Source organism: Rhopalosiphum maidis, chromosome 3 (genome assembly GCF_003676215.2).
Source record: "Rhopalosiphum maidis isolate BTI-1 chromosome 3, ASM367621v3, whole genome shotgun sequence".
NCBI lineage: Eukaryota > Metazoa > Arthropoda > Insecta > Hemiptera > Aphididae > Rhopalosiphum > Rhopalosiphum maidis.
Window position 1 is genome coordinate 63324484 of NC_040879.1, and position 25332 is coordinate 63349815.

At 33.0% G+C, this 25332-nt stretch overlaps 1 protein-coding gene across 1 annotated transcript; it reads left to right on the forward strand.

Annotated features, from left to right (window-relative positions):
* The first annotated feature begins 389 nt into the window (after positions 1–389).
* On the forward strand, positions 390–25332 carry LOC113557173 (paired box pox-meso protein). The gene is made up of 2 exons (XM_026962525.1): positions 390–708; positions 23212–25332. The coding sequence occupies exons 1-2, from the start codon at positions 648–650 to the stop codon at positions 25062–25064; spliced, it is 1914 nt and encodes a 637-aa protein (XP_026818326.1). The 5' UTR covers positions 390–647; the 3' UTR covers positions 25065–25332.

Sequence of the window (25332 nt, forward strand, 5' to 3'; positions counted from 1 at the left end):
ATTATTATAATATTGTGCTATTATAATGTAATATTTTCGTATTACTACACTCGTCACGGGCGCGTCCACGACAGCCGTCGTCGTACACATAATACTCGCTGCGCGTTATCGTCGCGTAACGATATCGGCGCGTAACACATCGTCACAGTATATACATATATATATATATATATATATATTCCGCGGCGTTACGTCGCAGCCATCATCGCGCATTACCGTGCACGACATCGCGAGGCAGTCGATCGGCACGCTACGGTTACGGATACGGTACGCTGCTACTCGCGGCGGCGCGCGCGATAAACGTTTAAACGCACGCGAGCGCGCACCCGTGTCGTCGCGTCTTAATAAGCCGTACACCGTGACGGCGGCGCGCACGGGCACCGGTAAAATCCGAGAAAAATATCTGTAGTAAGTTATCGCCCGGCGTTACCGGCGTACTCGCGACAGTCTCGCCGCGGTCGCGGTCGACGCGCGTCGCGTATAAAAGCGACGAAGAGTGCGTGCTGTGCCGTTGCCGTTGCCGCAGTCGGTGGAGCTGCAGCCGCTCCGGCTTATCGCCCGCAGTCGCGGAGCCGCCGCTGCCGACGACGAAGACGATGCCGTTGGCCGACGACCGATAACGGAGCTGATCACACCGCGGGCGGCGCATGGACTTGCAGCACCGACAACCGCGACACCGTCCGTCACCGTCGTCTGACCGTCCTGCAGGTACGTTTCAATATTATAATATCGCCCCTTTAAGTGCCTTTGCAGCGAGATTACGTATCAATAAATACATATTTGAAATTAAACAGTAAATACACAGTATAATCAATTCAAATTCTAATTTAATTACACATATATATTTCCGATTTATATAATCGTAAAACATAAACCGCTGAAAATAGACCATTTTGATACATCGATTTGCCATCAAAGCAATTAAAGTGGTTTGTGGTATTTTGGAACACACTGTATATATACACACAGAGTAATATGTTTAAACGTGTAAAAATGAAATGTAGGTATATATAACATAATTTATTTGGGTTAGGTCAGGTACGTCGACGATTGATTTAACGACATTCATCATTATTCGTATTTCATTAGCTATACGAATGAAGCATTGTGTAATGCAATCGGTCATTCTGTACCAATTTAAATATAAGATGACTTTTGGGTACATATAAAATCATACTCACGAAATTTTTTGGCCTAACGCGATTTTCTTCACTTGGGTTTTTACGCATGATGTAGGTACTATATACTGTATATGCTGCAGCGGCAGCTACAATTATTTTCACGTGAATACGTAATCGTTGCAGCTTATATTATATATGTATAAATAGGTTATTATAGGTTTAATTAATATAATTGTTAATAATTAATAACGCGTACACCTTTGGCGGCAAGCAGATTCAATGCTCGACCGAATACGACTCGCTTTGATAAATAAATAAATATGCAATCGATAAGAGAGTCGACGGGACCGTCATCGACCCACTGTAGTTTGCACCGGTGGCCGGAAAACACGTCTGTAAAAATCGGCGGCGGTACGTCTGTAGAGCTGAAAAAAAAACGCGACAGTAATATTATGTAAAAAAAAAAGGTCGGAGCTGACTGGCAGTTGTTGTTCTAATAAGTAATATAATTTATACATTAATATATTACTTCATTATTTGCAGTTCATCAGTTCAAGAATTAATTAATTAATCACGCAGCAGCGTCATCTTATCTATCCCCACCACCCCCTCACACACGTCTTCATCTCATCGTCATTTTATAATACTAACAGACAACGGTTATAATAAAGTATACGACGGACGGAAATGCACCGGGGGCGACCGATTAATCTGCACATACATATTATTATAATTTTTATCGTGTATAAAATACACCTGTATACCTGTGTGCGGGGAAAAAATATAATATCAATCAGTGCAATATAATTATTACATAGCAATAATCGATTACACGTCATTGTGATGTCTATACGTATAGATTCCATGTAAATATACGCTAAGCAGCTCCGCGTATGGTATATTTTTCGACGGGTTTGTGCGAACGCAGCTAATTAATATCAATAATGTTTTTATTGTACATCGTATAATAGTACATATATTATTATTATTATTATTTTATTAATATAGTGATTTGTTATAAATTGTTATTTTTCGACGCATATAGTATGTATATGGTTACGTGTTGAAAAATATATTATGATTAAATTAATTATGTGTTGTATAACAACATGCAAAGTATAAGACATTACTAGTGTTTTTCTTTTAAAATTCTTCGAGCGCGAGAGCGGAAAATAAATAATAACGAATCCGTTTCAAAGGGATTGTCGCTGTCGTCGTGGTATTAGCGCGTGTTTACGTTTCATAATTACGCGTGGGCGGCGTGGGCGTACGCGCACGGGAAACAAACGCATAACCGTAATAATCATAATCGCGTGTGTAATCATTTATAATTATAGCTCTGGCCGTCACAGATTTGTCGTCGTGGATGTTGGCTCGACGCCCTGTCGCGTATGATATAAGTGTTTTTTCTCTTTATATACGTTTTTTAATTTTTTTTTTTTTTTGGCCCTCTATTATAATATTATACGTGCGAGGCGATATAAATAATACAACACCGACAGAGCAGCCACGACATATTATTTTTTTTTTGAATACGCGCGCACCCGTCTACTTATATAATAAAATGTTTGATTTAAATCATAAAACTAAATTACTATATCAGATTTTTAGTTTTTTACGCCATTGTTTTTCCGGTGGGTGTTGGATTTTCACTATGCATATCATAATTAATTTCGAATATCACAAAAGTTATAAAATTGTAACATACTACCGCCATCACCACAAGCATATTGTTCAAAGGAAGTAATAAATATTATTGCAAATTATACTTTTTGCTTCTATTTTAATTTATTTTAATATATGGCATTTATCATTTTAAATTTATAAGATAGAGAAATTATTGATTTAGAAAATAATCTGAGTTTGCGGTGCTATGTTATGTTATGCTCCGTCCATGAAACTATATATAGGTTATAGGTATATGGGTATATAGGTATACAGGATGATTCAACAAGAGTGTCCATTGTTTACCCCAATGTAGGTATATATATCTTAAGAAATACATTTATTTAAATTCTGATTTTTCATTTTTGGAATTTTTAAGTATACGAGTAGCTACTTACAAAGATCATGTAGCATTTTTCAATTGTTTAAGTTTTATACCATTTAAGTGGTGTTCTGTGCTGATATGAATATCTTTTTCCCAATAAGAACTAACCTTTTTTATTGAAAATGATTGAGTCGGTGATTTGTTTTAAAAATGTTGATATCTTTAAATCACAATTTGAATGAGTAATTCTGAGTTAGTAAAACATGTTAGTAATGGCATTTTATTCGTTAGTAAAACATGTTAGTAATGATATTTTATTCGTTAGTAAATTAATTTTTAATGATTTTTCCAAAATTAAATTATAATATGATGTGTAACATCAGATCGTTCTAGTAGGTATTTACAAATTATAAATTAGTATTGGCATATTGCTTATACTTATTTCCAAATCATTATAATTGTATAGCACCTATATAACATATACATAGATTAAAATACTATTTTAGTATCTTCCAAAGTAATTGATATACATTAACATAATGTACCTATGATCATTAGTGCAAAAAATTCAATAGTTCAAAATCTATTCATTCAAAATTCGATTATTAAGAGACATAGAATTCTTCAAAAAGTTCTTCGATTAGCAATTAATAGATAAAAATGTTCTTTCTCGACAGACAACAATAAGTCGTATCGCCACAAGATATTCTTTATAAATGACGAAAAAAGTAAGTAAATGTCTACTTAAAAATGAAGTTTTTGGTTTTGACCTACTATTAGAATCAAAAGCTCTAAAAATCAGAATTTTAATAAATTCGTATGTTATAAGGAAATACAAAGACGAATATCTTAGTGAATCACACTGTACACAATATGGTATAAAATTTACTATAATATTTAATATAATAATGTATTTAATAAATACCGACCTGGCAACCTATACTGGCTGCACACGTATATACCTGTATATATGTTTTATCCTACGCACCACTTAGCCGCGCTGTAAACGAAAGCGGCCTGCAGTAGTCGTGTTTGCGCTCGTTTGTTTGTCGATTTGTCTGTGTAATACCAGCAAATATCGTCGTCGCCGCCGCACCGCCGATGTAGCAAACATCGTCGGCGTCGCAACGACGACGGTAGCACCGGTACCGGCGGTGGCTATTAGCACTGCGGTCGCGTATTAGCTGCAGCACACACAGAAACACAATATCATATTATTATTGCAGTTATCATACGGCGTAGCGCCGTCGCGGATATAAACCTTTTAATTCGGTCCAATGTGTGACGACGTCGTACACGGATAACGGCAGTGCAAACACGGGACCGCAGCGGCGGTATAATATTATATACCTGCGGAAGACACAATATTATGGCAGATCGTGTGTTATACCCGCGATGGCTTAAATATATATATATATATATATAGTAAGTAGTCTGTAAGGGTCTCGATCGCGAGACTCCACCGCCGAGTAGTCCTCGGCTGTATAGCGTTTCTCTTTCTCTCTCTTCGTCGCGTGGTGATTTCCGCGGAACGAATAACACAAAGAATATTTTACAGAGCCGCCGTCGACACCGGCGCCGGAAGTCGGTTGTTCCGTAGTATTTACAAACACACGTTGTCGCGTCTAAATCGCGTAAAACATATTATCGTACGTATCGTATAATATATATATATATATATAGTACGAAGGGACGGCCGCGGGAGAGGTGCAGCAGACACAACGGTGAAGACGATCGACGAGCCGGCGGAAAGACACACACAAGATATCCAGTGGATGTCGTTTGTGTAAACCCTAGACACCGCCGCGTGTATTAAATGTATAGCTGCGCCGTTTGTATAATAGTCTTGTACAACACAATAATATAATATATATAGGGACGCAGTCGTTTCCACTATACTAATAATATTCGTAATTATAATATTGTAACGAGGATCCCTGTGCGTCGTCGTGTGGCGTATATATTACATATACTGTAACCGCTCCTCTGCACCGTCCCCCTCCGTCCACTCACCGCCGACCCGCGGTCGTGCGTGAAAACACGTGTAAAACGCGGGGCACCGGAGGCGGCGGTGGCAATAAATAAGACGCGCGGTGCACCACACCGAGTGCTGCAGCTCCGGGGACGACGGCGAAGAGGTTGTGGCGGCGGCGGCGGCGGCGGTGGCGGTGGTGGTGGCGGTCGCTGCAAAGAAACAAACCGGCTAATTATAATGTAAATGTGAAAATGAGCGACTGCCGTCAAAGGGACGACGGCGGCAACGACCACAATTATATTACACGACTGCAGCGGTATACGTGAGTCTCCCCCGCCGCCCCGACCGGCCCACGCGCGAGATCGCGAAGAAAATAACATAATATATAATATTATACACGGTCCCCGCCGCCGCCACCGCCGCCACCGCCACCGTCTTTGTTCTAATGCCGCCCGCCACCCCCCCACGTCTTCCTCGTCGTCGTCTGTCCACACACACACACACACACACACACACACACACATCGAGGTTGTCGTCAAATTAGTTTGCTACTGCTGCGCCTGTGTCTATAATAACAGTATATCGTACGCCGAGAAACACAAGAACCGGCGGCGGATAGATGACAACAGCAGTAGATCACATCGGTCGCAGCGCCGCCGCCGCGCGCGTCTAATATCGTGTGTGTGTGTGTGTGTGTGTGTGTGTGTGTGTGTGTGTGTGGACGACGTTTTGTCGCGTTTGCCGCCGACGCCAATTAATTATAATCATCTCCGCGACTTTAAAAAACCGCCGCCGCCGCCACCGCCTCTGACTATTGTATATTTTTATTTATCCGGCGGCGGCGGCGACGGTGCCTTCTTCCATTATTACATATTATGTGCTTTGCGGCCCGTTTCCGCCGGCGTTGTCTCGGCGCGTCCTCACGCACCCTATAACTCAACCGGCGGTTCCGGTTCCGGTGGTTTTTCCGGCGAACCGCCCGCGCGCCGATGTGGGATTACCGAACAGCGCTCTGCTCTTAATTGGGTACCTATACCAAAACGTTTGAATTGTTGCACTTGCTACCCATAAAAAAGTATAATAATGTTCGATGACATTATCCGAGCTAACTCGTTCCTATCGAGGCCGCCATAGTTACTACACGACGTAACACTAATTAGTATAATATATATATATATATATATATATATGATTATTTTGAGATTGTAGCTATAATATTATGTAGTTGTTTAAATCGTAAATATTTATTCATTTTTTAAAAAGGAATTAATTTTATAATTTTTACATTGTATAGCTTATAATAGCTATATAATTATATTATAATAAATACAATGAACACTGATATTCCATGCATATATAATGATCGGAAAGAGTGGAATTTGACTTCCACCCACCGTACACGTTGACGATCGTCATCACACAGGCGTGTACAGGATTTTATATCCGGTGCTGCACACATTTTTAACTGATGACCCAGTGGCCAGTAGAACAATAATAGTAGCTCACATAATTGCACATTTTTTCTCTGGTTACGATGACTGTGATTATACACAAGTAAAAACCGTAAAAGGATATGCTTGTGCGAATTAAAAAACATTCACTTGTATTTTCATATCATTCGAATATATAGAGTACTATAGAATAAAATACTAAAATGAATTAACTTGTACAAACGGGCTATGCGTATTATGGTAATCCATCGAAAATACACTATACTTAGACAAATCATGAATAGAATACGTTGCCAAAGTATGGATGCGTCTGTTGACTGTTTATCGTGTAATCTTGTGTCATAGCGTATGAACCGTGGTTATCGCATGTAAATATTATCATACTTAGCATAGTAAATCGTATAACTGACTTCTCGCATTTATTGATAATTAATAGTTTGAAAAATATTTTATTTAAACAACAACTAATAATTATTGAGTACTCGTTTTTTTATTTGATTTTAACTTTAATATTTTTTAAATTATTCATAGGTACCATGTAATGTTTTAAATATATGATACTGGCCGACTAGATCCAAAATAGATTAGTCAAGTGCATTGCATACGATGACATGATGTATATAAGTACCTACGTGACGCGTGTTTCGGGAGGTGGACGGTGTACTGTACGCGTGCGAGGATATTTCCGGAGCCACAAAAGTCGCGGGTGAAAAGGGTCTATTCCTGTAGTCCATCGTCTTGACGTAGAAGTGCAGACAATATAATGTACCTATATAATACCTATATATGAACATAATATTTGCAACGTGTCACCATAAGCAAGGGCTTGACACTCGTTCGTATAAGCATACAGAGCAACATAGGACATAGGTTAATAATACATAATTGTGTGCGTATGTTTTTGGCGGCAGCTGTAGCGCATTGCGTTTATACTTGGTGTATATATATATATAGTAATAAGCAGATGAGCATAGCTTCTTCTTTTGCTCTGAAGATCAATAATTAGGATCCAGCAATAGACTTAAGGTTATATTAGTATCCATTATATTATATATATATATATATATTGACTCAGAGTCCGTAGTCCACCGCCGCTCATTATCTCAATCTGATTCTCATTATCTCGCGTCGTATATAGTCCCCGTTCATTTGCCGTACCTATATATATGTTGTAATAAGGGTTAACCATCAAAATGACACATTCGGCCAAGAACATTCTGCTGCAGCTGCCCCCGACGAATATTATACATATGTATACTTATACTGATGTACGTCTAAATATCGTGTTCCGTGTTTGCAGGGCTCTAATAGTTATTATAGCTTGCAATTTTTTCGTTGAACTGACATATTATAATAATAATTATATTATTCATTTTGTATAATTCCGTATTTCCGTATTATGTACAACATTTTGAAATACTATGGAATTGCATATAAGATTGACCGTGTATATACAGATAATTTACACACATAAATATAATAATTATTTTTTTAATGATATAAGATTATAATTATTTTTATTTTTAAAAACTATACTCTTTAAATCACAGAATAATCAATAAAGTAATTATTCAATTTCCGGTTATACGTATTATTTATCTATTAAAATTAAGTTACTGATAAATCGTGTTATGTATTATATATCAATAATAATTATGATGTTTATTTAATTGTTGTATTGAATATAGCTCCACGTTCCTATAATTAATACATTTCAGTTTTAAAATAAATAATAACAATTTGTAAAATATGTTTAATATGCATATTGTGTATATATGATAATAAAAATTTCAAATATTATTTGTAAGTCATATAAATATATAATTACATTACTTTTCAAATGAAAACTTATAGTCCATGTATGGTTGGAATTTTTGATTTTCTATAGGTAATTTATTATATAGTTAATTGAGACTTATCCATAGGATACCTAGTACCTTATACCTACAAAAAATAAAAACAAATTACTTATATAGTTATATTTAAAAGTAGTACAAATAAATGGTTATAAACTTATAAATATTTTCTTATTTTTAATATAGCAAATTAGGTTAGTCTTATTATGTGCCTTCGAATTTTCCTTGATTGTTTCTTATAACTACTAGCTGGTTAATAAAATTCCAAAAAATTAATTTTATAAAATACATTACAGCGATGTGCAACACAGATGTGATTTTGTTTGTTTTATGATACCAGTATTATATGAGTATATATTGTAGTTTATTAAGTTTAAACTGTAAACTATTAAATTTTTTTGAAATTGCCGCCTATTTATATATATATTTGTGCGTACTACTGCATCTATATATATTTTTTTTTTTATACTTTTGTATGCCGGAATGTTGTCATCGTTGGCGGTTGGTGACACGATGAAATCAGTGAAGGCGTAGTGGCCAATTTTGTGGGTGTAAAAATATTAGTCACTACCCTATAATTCCCCCTCGCTGTCATTATTATTTGTTATGGTACAACCCATTTATGCCCCCAAACTATTCTTATCATAATATACAAGGGTTGATATTTGATTATAGTTGTTTTTTGTTGAAGAGAGAATATATTTGAATGATTTATTAGAATCATATACAGAGTCGGGCAAACAAGTAATCTCATTGAAATTTATAACTTATAATGATTTTTTATGATTATGTTTTATTTATTAAAATGTCTTGTTGATATTTTTAATATTATACTTATAGTATTTCTACAGTGACTGCAGTAATTTTTATTTATTTACAGTTTTACAGTAAAAGAGATAATTTTTAAATTTTCTCGGTGTAAATTTTATAGTTATATAGTTTTATGGTTAGTTTTAAGTTTTGTACCTTTAGTAAGTAAAATCCATCAAATAGATTATAGATTTATACCTGCCCATATTGTTAGCTGCTCTGTGGTCAATTATTCACTTTTCAATAATAGGTGCCCAAATAATATACATCTTATAAACATAACTTGTCTGTTACTGTTAAAATTGAGTAAAATTCTATTTCTACCTATTATTATGAAATTTTTTTTATACATTTATGTTGCTATATGTATTTTCATCAAACTATTCAACTTTAGAGCATGTATAATACAACAAAATCATACTTAATCGTTATATATGAAAATTATAATCATATCAAGTTAACTTTTTGATAGCTTTTCCCTATATTTTTGAGTAGTACCTATATATTTATAAATATTAAATAATTAGTATTTTATAAAGGTATGTACATAAATTGATTAGCAATATTGATAAGTTATTTAATGCCATATCAGGTATATTATAAAGTCTATAATGTACATGTAAAGGCTAAAGGACAATATTGTCAATTAATAAGAACAATAATTTATACATTATTTTTATATTGACAAATTAATATGTGTTTAAGTTACTTTTATGTATTGATATAAAATCATTTTATTATCAGGATTTATCTTTAATTAAACATTTTAAACATTTTATTTTATACATGTTAACTTATTGCTTGAGTTATATTATTGCTTAATAATTACTATAATAATTACTTTTTTTTTGGTACAGATCTATTAAGTATATATTTTTCCTTTGAGGATAGACTATTCTATATAGACTTTTTTTATTATTATTATTATTAATAGTACTATATTTAATTATAATTGTTAACAAATATATTTATATAAAAAATTAAATTAAAATGTATATAAAGTTAAAATGCTGTGTAAAGTACTCATTATTATGTATAATTAGTATTTCACAACTAATTTCCAAAATTTAAATATAAATTAAATAAGTAATATAATATTATTATTTTGTTGATATGAAAGTAAGACATTGTACATCATTGGCCAGTTTATCATAATTTAGAGAATATTTACTGACTGCTAAATAAAGACTCAGCTTTATAAATTAAAATTTATTTATATTTAATAAAAATTTTGATTTACATAATATATTTGTAATATGTATAAGTTGCATCCACTTAGTGTAATCGTGTTTTTCATGAAATGGACATATATTTTATCCATTTTATGAAATGGAAACTCTTATTTTACTCTTTGTGTAATATTTTAAATTAATCACATCATTCGGTAACTTTTTGTGAAATCGAAATAATAACGTTGATACGATAACACGAATCTAATACCTTTAAATTGTAGGCATTAAGATACTAAATGGGTATTATAGAATTTACTGTAATACTATACTACATAGGTGTGCGCACGGGGGTTTCTGGTATGACTGGGCACCCCCCGACATGTAATTGGGGCCCTAAAATTTAAATCCAATAGCATATATTATATAGGTCCGTATTTTAACTAATGTTACTAGAATAAAATTGGTATTTTTTCTAAAATATGTCGTAAAAAAATGATGTTTCGGGATAAAAAAAATAATACAACGTAAACTATTTTAAATTAAAAGTAATGTTTATACGTGCATTATAATTTATAATTATATGTTCGTGTCTTTTTAAAAGAGGGCCCAAATTAAGAAAAGGCCTGAAAAAATTGTAGGCACTCCCCGAAATACAGGTCTGCGCACGCCTATGCTGTACTACTAATATGTTATCAATACCTGTTATCGATAAATAATCGGATCAATTGTATGAGTGTAATACGACTATGGCATTCTGGAAAAGTTTTATATTATATCATTTTTATTTTTATTTTTATATGAAATCTTAGCAGCCAAAATAAAAATGTAATTAATTGTTAAAATATATCATATTTCTGGGGGACAAGGTTTTTTAAGTTGTATTTGTAAACGCCAATGTCAATCAAAACGATGTGCTTGTTGTAAAGCTTCTGTAAAGTATAACAGTCGTTGCCATAACTCTAATATTTGTAAAAATAAGTAATAATTCATTATTTATTATTATTATAAATAACTATAATAATCATGAATAAATGTAATAGATTAAAAATTAAACTTAATTTAAACTGATTGTATTTTTTCATAACACGAAAAGTTATTATTTCGATTTCAAAAAAAGTTACCTATTGATGGTGTAATTAATTTAAAATATTACACAAAGTATAAAATAAGAGTTTCCATTTCATGAAATGGATCAAATATATGTCCATTTCATGAACTAACATTTTACTTACACGATATGATCATAGTCCATTTCATGAAAAATACGATTACACTAAGTGGATATATAGATCCAAGTTATGTATGTAACTACAAAGCTGTACATTCCTTAAACAAAAAGATTTTTTTTCATTCAGTTGGTTCCAAAAATTATTTTTAAAACCTCAAGCTTCAATGAATGTATCTGATATTATTCTTATAAGATTCATGTCAAACAAATTGCTTATTTGCGTAGAAATATTTTCAATACATGAAGTATTATACTATATGATGATATTTGTTCTCTGCAGACTTTTGAGTAAGAAAAATACATAAATATGATAAACAGCTGTAATTGTTGAATATCTTCAAATCGTTAGGTCTATATCAAATTCATTGTACACATTGTCAACCTCATTGTAATATGTTTCTATAAGTAACTTTCAATTTTTGCCTTTCAAATTTTTAAAGTATAACTTTTACATTATTCGAGTTAGGTAATTATTAATGTTCGTATCGTGACTTAAATAATTTTTATTTAAATTTATTTATAGTACTCAAAAGTTTAACCATAATTCCACTACTTCCTCGAAGTTCAAAATTTAAAATAGGTATTTAAATGAGCCGAATAAATATACACAAATAATTTTGCACAGGTATTTCGTTAACTTTGCCTCATATATTTTATAGTTCATCTAATTTCCAATCACGATGGTTTTTATATATTTTGTTGTAAGCAGATATATGATTACATAAATATAATATAAAGAGTATAGAATATAGATATCTATATTTTAATGTACGCAGTAAATTACGCTCAAAAGCTATAAGCGCATCTTATCTATATATTTAGACTTTTAAAATCGATCAGTAAATAAATGTATTATATGCATTATATGAAGATTTTAACAAACGCGCGGTCAAATTGTTATTTATTTTATTAAATCTTCTATAGAAACTTTGTAATTTGTGTGTATACGCCCTTTACCTGTATTGAAGCTTCAAGGTAGGTGTAGGTACTATATAATGTGTACTATTTGCGTTTTAGAAGTCAGGCATCAATCATAAGCAAATAGAGTTCATCCGCGTGTGTTCGTATCGGTACTTATTATGTATGTACCGTAGCAATGATCCCACCGGTACACACGTGTAGTATATATACCGTCATATTCATATTATATCGCAATAACGCGATTTCGTCGAATTTTTCTTCAGTAGCAACAGCGGCGTGCACGCGTCGTCGCTTCGTTCTGCTCTTTTTTCGTATCGTAAAAAATATATTTATTTTTTTTTTCGTTTCAGTGTTCTTTTCTCTGGCTAACCGGCGCGCCTTCTTTGCGCCGTCGACGATTAATTTCACATATATACTGCCGTACATAATAATATATTAGGCGGCACATATGCATAACATGGTACATAATACACACACACACGCGCGCGCGGAAACCGACCATAATATATATATATATATATATATATATATATATATATATGTGTGTGTGTGTATAAACGCACTATAGATTATTATTATTATTATGGCCGCGTATTATAATATTATACACACCGCGCTGTACATAATACGACGTATAACGCAGTGACAACGGCGGAGTTTTATTTTTACGGTGACGATTATTAATCTTCGTACGCGTCATTACGATGTGTCGGTACGGTCGAATTGCGAGCGCGTCTCTATTATAGACTCGACGGCAGCCATCCGGGTCCGACGCCCGCCGCTCCGCCGCACGTCACCCCCGAGAAGCATGTTCCCCAACCCCGCCCAGCGCGGTCCGTACCACCGTCGCACCGCGCCGCCGCCGCCGTGTAATGGATTCGTAAATGACGCGTACCGCCCCTCGGCGGCGGCGGCGGCGGCGGCGGCGGCTAATACACAAATAATATACGAACACTACGCGTACATATTATTACATACAGTAAACGCGCGCGCGCGCGCGACGGATAGATAGAGCCGGGCGATTGTAATTATTTTCTTGGCTCGCCCGTCCGTCCGCCCACCCGCTCGCGGAGGATGCGCCTACTGTATACAGTTATTTATACGCTCGCGTGAAACGTGAAAACGGAAAAAAAAAAATAAAAAAATCGACCTAAATGCACCGACTGTATTATTATTATTATAAACTCCGTTTCGTATAATTTATCGCATACGATATGTTGTTATGCATGTACGACTAACAACAGTATAGATTGTACCATTTGTACCGACTACCGAGTACTGATATAATAATATATTATAGTATCGACGACGGAGTTCGCGGAGTCCATCGCACGCGTTATAAAATAATGTACCACACAACAATTGATCACATTCCATCGCATGTCCCTCAATAGTTTTCGCGCTCGTACCACCGTCATAAGTTTACCGCCTCTGCTAGGTATGAGGGTCTTACCGTATCTACTTTACTAGCCGAACCACTTATTATTATGATATTATAACCACCACGCAACACTGAATATAACAACTAATTAATAGTGAGTATTGTGTTGTTATAACGCGTCTATATTCATGTACACGAACTATATTATATATTATAGCTCAACCATATCACACGCGTGTTTTTTTTTTAATCGCAGTAGGTTAGATAAATAATAAACGCTTTTTATCAATTTATAACAATCATAAAATAACATTATATAATACATACACCTACCCAGTCCCCACTGGCACGTTGTCTAATTTTTCTAAATTCTACAAAAATTTCCGGATTTCATTAAAAACTGGTGTGCACGTTTACATAATTTTTATTGGCACGGCATACCAGTTTTTCAAAACTAATCTCTACAGTTGCTTTTATATCTCGAAATAATAGCTATATAGGCAGTAGCGTAACCAATAACCATGAAATATAACCGAGAAATTAAGTTCTTATACGCCTTTTGATATAAATACAAATCTATGGTGTTGTAACTTATACAAAGGTATTATTTAGATTCATGAAAGAATTATTTTTTACCGAAATTCCCGACCTTTTTTTCAGCATTTTTATGAAGACTTATACCATAATTCCTTGTGTGACTCGACCCCTCAAAACAAAAAAAAAATAAATAAATAAATTATAAAAATACCAATGCTATCCATATTATTAATATTGATTTGATTAAGTGTTCTTATATAAAATGAATATAATTCGATAACTAATAACTAATAGGTAATTAAGTACATATCAAATAAATATATAACGCACTCATATAAAATGATATTCAACCATTATCTAATCACACCTAATCAGTAAGGCAGTAACTACGCCCATTATAAGAATACGTTGCTTCAGTTATAAAAAAGTTGAACTTCACTTCTCAAATATTCCAATGCAAACTGTCCTTTTACATAATCATACTGTTTTCTTTATTATAATATCATAATAACATCTTGTGCTAATATGTTTGGTTATTTTATGGATAAAATAGATTCATTATATAAATCGAATTGTACTTTGATTATTTGTATACATATATATCTATATAATAGTTTTATCTACCAGTCTCTCTAGAAAAATCACTTAATTATTATTAGTAACATTAATATATTAATAAGTTATATGGTATTGACTTAGAGTTATGTACCTATTCCGTCTCTGTGGTTGATAAAATAATATATATATTTGATACATTGAATATTTGTAGAAATAAGTACGACGTTGACATATTTCATAATATTGAACTTAAATAGAAAACAGTTACAGTACCTACAATATCTGATGCATGAATATTAAACTATCAGACTGCTGCAGGTAAACTTCAATTACCCAGTTGGAAAAGCTCTAGAATATCTTATTTTATCTTTAAGTTATCCTTTATATATTTAATATCAGTTATTAAAGTTAATAACCTGGTTGCCATTTGTACTACTAGTTGATCTACAAAAATATCTAAATTCAATAAATTTCATTTTAATGACTTACAAAAATATAAAAGTCTGTTATCAACTCTTCTAAGTCAAAATATGATAACACATTTTTAACCTTTTTAATTCAGCACTTATTACGTATATGTTAGTAGTAAATGTTGTAACCCATATAAAATACATTGAAGCTTACAAATGTTATTGTTTCTATTTTAAAAAACCCTTATTAGTTTTTATGTACCTATCTTTATTCCTCTACATTAGCATAGAAGAACACAATTTTATTATCAAATTACTTATAAGATTGAAATTATTTACGGCTTTTATAGTTAATATTATAAATGAATCAAATAACATTATATTTTTCAACCGAACTGACATTTATTTTCTTCATAAATTATTCCATGAACTTGTAGGTACACGTCACTTGATGCCTTAATGGTTAAACTTTTTTTCGAAAACTGATATTTCAATTTACTTTATACTTGCAGGAATTGTATACAGCTATCATTCATTGGTTTTATGTTTGAAGAACGATCTAAAAATGTCAATATTTTATTTTTATCAGATGATGATATATCTTCTTATTCATACGTTACTGCATCATAATATTTTGAATAAAACATTTTTGTTTTAACCCAAACAAATATATATATATTCAATTTCCGAGCTTTACTGACCATTAAATTTATAAAGTTATTGAAAATCCACGTATTGAGTATAATATGATCCATATGATTGAGTATTTGAATTTTGAGTGTATTTATTAAAATGTTATTCTTCTTGAACATTGGACACGAACCATAATAACTTAAGCCCATTAAATCTCAGATAAATGTATAATGAAAATTAATCTGAAGAAGCTATACTTCTATCGACTATCACGTTATATCGACCAGTTCAGATGAACTGTAAAAAAAGTAGTTAATTATTTGATGTCTACTTCTGTATAAAATATAAGGGAGACATCGCTTCCTCTTTAAATCATGGCACTTTTAATTCGTATTTTATTATTTATAACAAGAACAACTGATCCAATATTTTCCAAATAAATGTAAACACTCGATATGATAAATAGGTTAATATAATATTATATAGATTAATCGAATGCAGATAATAGAAAAACATGTAATTTGTTTAAATGGTAGTTGTTCTAACTGGTCAACTAGGCAACTGTTTGTTTAACTACGTGACAAACACGTCTATCAGAAGAATTTGTCACATCATCACTCGCTTTCAATGAATAATTCCTAATAGGTATTATTATATAGAGTAATATTAATTTTTATAACCTATTATTATATACCAGATAATAATTAAATTATAAAATAAAAAATGTTAAACAATTTAAAACACTTCTAAAATAGGTACTATCTCTCGTATACTCTCGAAATCTGAAATAGTATTAAAAATAAGCAGAATTTGATTTTTATGATCTTATAAAAACCATAAAAAAAAATATATATAGACAAAAATGTTTATGACATAAAAATATCTAAGTATTCTCATAAAGAAAATCAAGCATGATATTATAAAATATGTAAAAAAATTAACACTCATTGAAAATACATGATATATATTTTCAATAACTTATTTTAATAATATTTTAACATTTTTTATTCTTGGTAACTTATAAACATTTTTGATATCTAAAATTTAAAAAAAATTATATCTACTATGTATACTATTTTCTAAATAGGATCTAATTTTCTAAAAAAAAATTTCTACGTCATCCCAACCAAATTTATAATTTGGTCTAAAATGTGCAAAACTAAAAGAAAAAATATATGATGAGATATAAAAAGTCTAGCTGCTTACCAATAAAGTAATAACTTATATTTTTAAATTAACCGATAAAAGCAATACTTAGTTACAGATTACTTTACTATATTATAGTACGTTTATAGTTTATGTATACATGTTATATCGAACTTTTTTAACTTAATCAATTTATACCTAGCTGGTTATTACAAGTAACTTCTCTACTATTGTATGTTTTATATGTAAATTTGATCTTCAATTATTTGTTTATTGAAAATAATAGATACTTAAATATCGTATTTTTTGAAATGTCGTTAATAAATTGAAATATATGTAGGTTATAAATACAACCATAAATATAGTTATTGAATTGACATTTTTAAATGTTTAATGAATATAAAAGTTATTGTTGTATTTAAATTTAGTGTTAAAATCTTATCAAATATGTATCTATTTATTATTTAGCGTATATATGGTTTGTGGTTACATTCATTGATTAGACTAATAACAATATGATAAATATATACGATGATAGTCAAAGGCGTCGCCAGAAATTTTATCAGGGGGGTGCATTGTGCTGCAAGTAGATATATACTCTAATTTCTAAACAATGCTTATATACGTAATAATAATAATAATAATAATAGTTAAATACGCAATATAATATAATATACTATAGATAATTATGCAAAATAAAATAGTTTCAATACCATTCAATTTTTTTAATTTAATTTAATTTTTTGTAAAGCCAGGGAGGTACAAGTGCACCTCCTTGCACCTACCCCCCTCGCGGCGGCCATGATGATAGATTGAATTAATATATAACAAATAAATGTATCTATAAACTTTATCCAGAATGAAAATAAATAAGACATTACTATCAAATTAAAAATAAGCATAGTTATGGTTATGAATTTTTGTTGACAATTATATGTATTTGATTAGTTATGCGATACCGGTTTTATTATTGTTTTGCCATAATTTGTTAATTGTTACATCACTCAAAAATAGAAATAATAGAGTCTTAATTTATGGTATAATTATTTATTAACGTTTTTAAAATATTTTTTATTTTGAAGTCATCTCAATATATTTAAATTAAATTTCTAACTGTTAATCAGTGTCTCGCTACACGAGGATATATATATATATATATATATTTTAAATTCGGCTAAAATCGATACGTTTGAAATTACGGTACACTAAGTTTCAATATGTCACATCAAAATGTTTTTGTTGTCGCAAGGTAAATGATGTACCTATATTTTAAAGTTTAAATTATCAAAATGGAGTGGCATAGAGGTAGATTGATATAGATAGAAGAGCCAATGGTTTCATGTCAAAGGTTTGAAATTCATTTAGTATACATCGAAATTTTCAGAAAAAGGTAATGAAAATAAATAATTCAAATTATTATGTTAAATTTATTAACTTCTAACTTAATTATACTTAACTATACTTTTTAAATTAATATATGAATCATATAAAAGCATTTTTTTTGCTAATCATATTATTATTATTAATTTTATATAAAACGATTAAGTATACAGTATAATCATGTATGAAGCTAATAAAATCAATAATGGCAAAAATATTTCAATTTTTAATTTGATGGATTATTTTAAAATTAACAGAAAAAAATTTAATTAAATTTAACGGTGAAATAAACTAGTCAAGTTCTTAAGTTAGCTGAATTATTAACTAATTATACATACTATGTAGCTATAATAATTATATTAAGTCTTAAAAAAAACTTTTTTAAATTAACTCTAGTCTGCAATGCCTTTGATCATCACGTGTATTGTATGTTTGTATATAACTAAGTTACAGTCTAAAGAATAACTGTTGCGATGAGAATAGGAAAACGATGGCGGATAACGCGTATACCGCCGCCGTCGCAGCCTTCTGTCCCGTGTGTAATATACGACCGCGCGATGTACGTGCGAATATTCGCGTGCCGCAAAGCCATAACGTACATTATAATACGCTAAACAATAATGGTTTTGCGCGTAAATTATATGGAATACACCTATACATTTTAATGTAATATAGCTGCGCGGTTTTTTTAATGAGAAATTTGAGCCGTTCGTGTAACCCGACCCTCGGGCGGCGGCGGCGGCGACGGTAGTCAAAACAATATTAAATACGCGCGCACACTAAAACGATATGGCGTGTGTAATGTGTACGCACACTACGAGTGTACATTTAATCTTATATAATATGTGGCAATATACAACATTAGTATATACAAATCACATTATAGGTTATATGTCACCGGAAATGTGTAACGCATATTTATTATATATTTATAGGTAGGTATACATACAAATATACAAAAGCGCACTTGAACCCATCGAATCATTCTTCACGGTTGTATGTATTATTATCTGTAGCCGATGGATTAAATAATGAACAAATACCATCGTCATTTGTTTAAGCGCGCGGAAAGCATACCGCCGACTGCCGAGTAATTTGTAAAATGTCTTGCGAAATTCAGTGATAAATGCCCACTGTTATAATAAAATATACAACAACACGACCGCGTTTTCAAATATATTATTTGTTATAACGTACAGGGTACGTTTAACGATTTATAGAAAGATATTAAAAATATATATATTAATATGCACTTTAATGGAATGTAGATAATATGTAGTTATCGTGATATATTGCTACCTACTATAATGCGTACCTACTGACTGACTACCTAGTATAGTTATCTATAGTATACTTTTATACTTATAGACTCCGCCCATATAATACCGGTTAAATATCAGTAGATAAGCAGAAATTATTTTTATGCGATATGGGTATAGTGAAAACATAACAATTAAATATGTCTAAAAAATAAAATGAGATATAAAACACAGTTTATTATACAAACATATGCAACTGATAGATATTTTTATCTGAATTCTTTTCGATGGATTTTATGTTTTGAAAATATTCTATTTAATGAAAAAACCCACAGTTTTGAATACGTATATATCGATTATCTATACTGCCTATACTATATATAGAATATCGATAGGTAAATGTTCCAATACATATCTCATATAAATTAATTTATGTTTATGTATTCATATAATATATACTCCTATAGTTTCACAGTGACTTAAAATTCTTTCTTCAACTTGCAATTTAATTATTATAGATTACAAAGAGGAAAAATGTGTTAAACATTTTACTATTATATATATTTATTTTTAATTCAATATAATAAATTATAAGTACTTATAAAATAATTAAAACGTTTAACTGATTTCTGTTCAATATTTATTATTCATACCTAAATAACTATATAGATATTTAGTAATCTACATAGTATAGATATTGAATAATAATTGAGGAACACACATTCTTATAGATATATTGTATTAAAATTTCAAAGTTTAAGTTGACGCAATAGCAATAGTGATTATTTGTTACTTTTAATATTATTTTAAATAAATTTGATCCACATAAATTATGTCGGTAACTTCATCTCAATTTATCATAATATTTTCAACATTTATAATAATAATCTAAAGATCTGTTATACATTTTAAAATTTACTTGCTAATAATATAAAAAGGTAGGCGAGTTAGGTGTCGAGTGGGTCACTGTTATGGATACAGTAAATTTGAATTAAATAATATATCATTGTATACGAAAAACGATAGATGTAGCTAAAAGAATATAATATATATATATTTTTATATTTTATATTAATTTATTATTGTTATTAACTTTTGAATTCGTGGTATACGTATATAAGTAGATAATATCTTAAACCTAATCTACATATTTTTTAAATTTGATTTAGTACATATAATAAATTAATAATATATTAGGTTAAGCATACATCCTAGCGGTTTTGTAACAGAATTATCCTTTGTTTAAGCTGTATATCCTGTTGTCCTGGCAAACTTCTTTCAAGACGCTTTTTGTCTCGTATTATTAAGTCTACCCAACCGTATTAATACCATTTTTAGCCTAACCTACTGTTAATTTATAAATTTATTTAATAAGAAAATCGTTTTTTTTACAATATTTTTATATGACATTATTGAATAGAATATTCGAATCTATACTTTCCAGTTTGTATTATATTTACCGACCGGCAATTACATTTCTTCTAGAACATCCCGAAATATTAAATTTAATTAGTTCTTCGAAAAAATATAAAACGTCAAATGGTGAAGACATGTTAGAACAATCGTCATCAAAATGAATTAACAATTATTTTTAAAAAGTAAAGTAGATGAATAAAGGATTTGATAAAATTATAAAAAGTATTAATATTACTTTATGTTTTTCAAAATAAAATTTTTATATGTTTGATTTTAATCTTAAATAGCTTAAAAACTATATTTTTTCACAATTAAAAATCGAAAAAAAAATATGATGAAGTATATTAGTTTAAAAATATTATGGTTATTATTTTTGTTATATTTTTTATTTTTTAAATATGGTCACCTTATAGTATATACGATTTTTTTTTTAAATACAATACTATTATTTTAATAATACAATATTGGAACTACGCTTTTTCATAATTTATTTCTTGTTTTTTCCTATTATAAAAAAATTACTTAGAATTTGCCATTTTGACCTATTTTCTATCCAAAACCACTCTTAAAGTTTAAAATCGAAGCTGCTTTCTACTACTTCTCGTTTAAACAGACATAAAAAAAATACACATACACATCTTTGTAAAATCAATACATTCATTGCTCCACTCAAAATCTATATTGTATTTAACTTTGGATTTAAAATTAAAATAAATGAAGTATATACAAAAATAAAGTGTCTACATGTAGTATCTTCCAGTATATTTACATCTCATATAGGAGTAGCCACTCCTAAAGTATAGTTAATAATAATATATTTTTTTATGTGACATATAAAAACTTAATACGAATATTATCTCAAAGAAAATAAATAATGATTTAATGTAAAATTCTCAGTAAAATTAATATAAAACATGATAGGTAAGAGATGATGTTAATAATCACAGTATTTATATACAATTTAATATTTATTTAGCTTTATTTTTATGTCTTTATTTTAATACAAGTATTCCCACCTATAGGTATATTATTTAATTTTAAATTGGAAAATATAATTGTATTGTTTATTTATTTTTTGGTATTTTAAACGACTTTTCTTTATTATATTGTTTCATGCGTTTTTATCAAAATATTCAATATTTTAATAAAGAGTTTTAATCATATTTCTGAATCAAGTACAATAACAAATCTAAAAAATATTATACCTACCAACATTAATAAAATAATACCACTATACTTATACACTTACGTTTTTGTCATGGAAAATTATAACTACTATAATAAATATAAACATAGTATACATATAATTGGTATAACACCATTAATGAATCTTTATTATGTAATTTAGTGGTATGTAGAGAACGGACTTAAATGCTCTAAAAAACAAGAAAAATAATTTTAAAAAAAAATTGAATGCACTCATAACTATAAATGTTCTTAAAATTATTTTTAACATTGAATAAATTCTTATTCTTATGAATCATTCGTTTAATTGCATTTATGTATATAAATACCTAAGTGTATGTTCGTGTCAACAAAATAATTTCGTATGACAAACCGTATTTTAGGTGTCGATGGTGTTATGTTAAAATGATCGATAAAAACATTAGAAATAATAAAAATAGAAATACGACAAGGTAAAATAAATAATATCTAATTTTATTCTTTTAGAACGAATTTTAACTAAATTTTTATAGAATTGTATCCACTGCTATATAAAACTGACTTAAAAATATAAAGATGTATTAAAAATGTAAAAAAAATCGCAAAATAAAAGTTATATTTTTTATAATTTCTTGATGTATAAAAATGAACTTTGTGCTTGAAAAACAATGTTTTCGGGAATTCAGAATAAATGCAATTTGCATTAAATTCAACTCCCTAGACCCCTATAGCGTTATGTCATTTAATTGTTCAAACGATAATATAATTATATTATTAATAATAATTAACGATTGTATTTACAGAATTACATAATCGGCTTTCTCAGATGTTATTGGAACCACAGCAGCAGCACGGCGGTGGTGAAGAGAGAGGCGACGAACGGCATCGTCGCCATGGACGGCACCATCACGACGAGCACATGAGTGACGGCGGTGGCAACGAACAACAGCAGCAAATGCTGTTACTACACCAACACCACCTGAACCAACAACACTTGCAGCACCAACAGCATCTCCCGCACCAGCAAGGCCATCAGCCGCAGTTACTTCAACAGTTGCCGCAACATCAGCAACAGCAGCAGCAGCAGCAGCAGCAGCACCAAGACAATGAACTGCAACAGCACCAACAGATGCAGCAGCAACGCCAACACGAACAGTTGGACGGTCACCATCACCAACACCATCAACTGCATCACGAGCAACAGCTGCACGATCTCCACCACCAAAACCTACAGCACCAGCAAAACCTACAACAGCACCATCAGAGCCTCCAACAGCAGCAGCAGCAGCAGCAGCAACAGCAGCAGTACGGCGAGGTGAACCAGTTGGGCGGGGTGTTCGTCAACGGCCGGCCGTTGCCCAACGCGGTCCGCGTGCGCATCGTCGAACTGGCCCGCGTCGGCATCCGGCCGTGCGACATCAGCCGGCAGCTGCGCGTCTCGCACGGGTGCGTGTCCAAAATCCTCGCCCGGTACCACGAGACCGGAAGCGTGCTACCCGGGGCCATCGGCGGCAGCAAGCCACGGGTGACCACGCCCCGGGTGGTGGCGTACATCGGCCGGTTGAAGCGCAAAGATCCGGGCGTGTTCGCGTGGGAGATCCGCGACCGGCTGCTCGCCGACGGCGTATGCGACAAGTTCAACGTGCCCAGCGTGTCCAGCATCAGCCGGATATTGCGCAACAAGATCGGATCGTCGGGACCGACGCAGCAGAACGCGGCGTCGCAGCAGCCGACGACCGTCATGACCGGTGCGGGCGGCCTGTCGCCGACCACCGCCGCGGCGGCGCACCACATGTACGGGCCGTACCACCACCACCACCACCATCACCACCCGCCTGCGACGCCGCCGCCGTCGTCCGTGGCCGCGGGCTATCAGCTCCACCACCAACACGGCCAATACCACCACCAACACCACCAGCTCTACCACAACCATCACTACCAACAGCACCAACACCTGTGTTCGCCACCACCGCCGCCCTCGTCGGGTCTGTCGCCCGCCGTGCCGCCGGCTACGGGCGGCTCGGCGTGCTGTTCTCCGACCGTGCCGGCCGCGGCGTCCAGGTCTCTGACGTCGCCGTCGTTGGTGACACAGCTACAGCCGCCGCCGCCGCCGCCGCCCCCGCAACACTGTTGGCCGAGTCCGCACGCCGTCACAGACATACTCGCGGCCGCGGCCGCCGCTCAGCAACAGCATCAACACCACCAACACTTACACCCGTCGCACCCGCACCACCTGCACGCGTCGCAACACCACCCGAACGGCCATTACGGCGTCGGTGGCGGAAGCGGCGGTGGCGGGGGCAGCGAATCTGCGGCCGCCACGACGGCTGCCGCCGCAGCAGCCGCCGCCGCAGCAGCCGCGGCCGCCGCGGCCAATTACGACACGACGGCCGGCGGTAGCGCCGCTGCAGCCGCGGCCGCCGCGGCGTATAACACGTACTGCAGCAGTTACTACCATCACGCGATGGTGTACGCGGCCACGGCGGCGGGCAGTATTGCGGCGGCCGGCCGCCATCCGTCGCACCACCTGAGCGCGACGCCGCCGTGCACTGCAGCGGCCGTGTGGCCACACTCGATAGGACCGCCGCTGCCACCGCCCGCACAGTCGCCGACGCCGTCACCGCCGACTTCGGCGGCGGCGTCGACCACCGCGTGACCATTACCGCGGTGGTGAATTCTCAGAATGCAGCACCGACGAACAGAAGACAAAAATTATAAAAATTATAATTTAATATTATCGTTTTATGGTTTTTTATATAAAAAAACACTTAGGGTATTTCGATGGTCACTCCACTCGACTGCATTGGACGTCACGTGTCACTGTATAACGTTTTATAATATACAAATTAAAGACTAAAAATACGAATTATGTACAATTATTTTATTAAATATTAGTGTAATATATAGGTACGTTTGTGTAATAA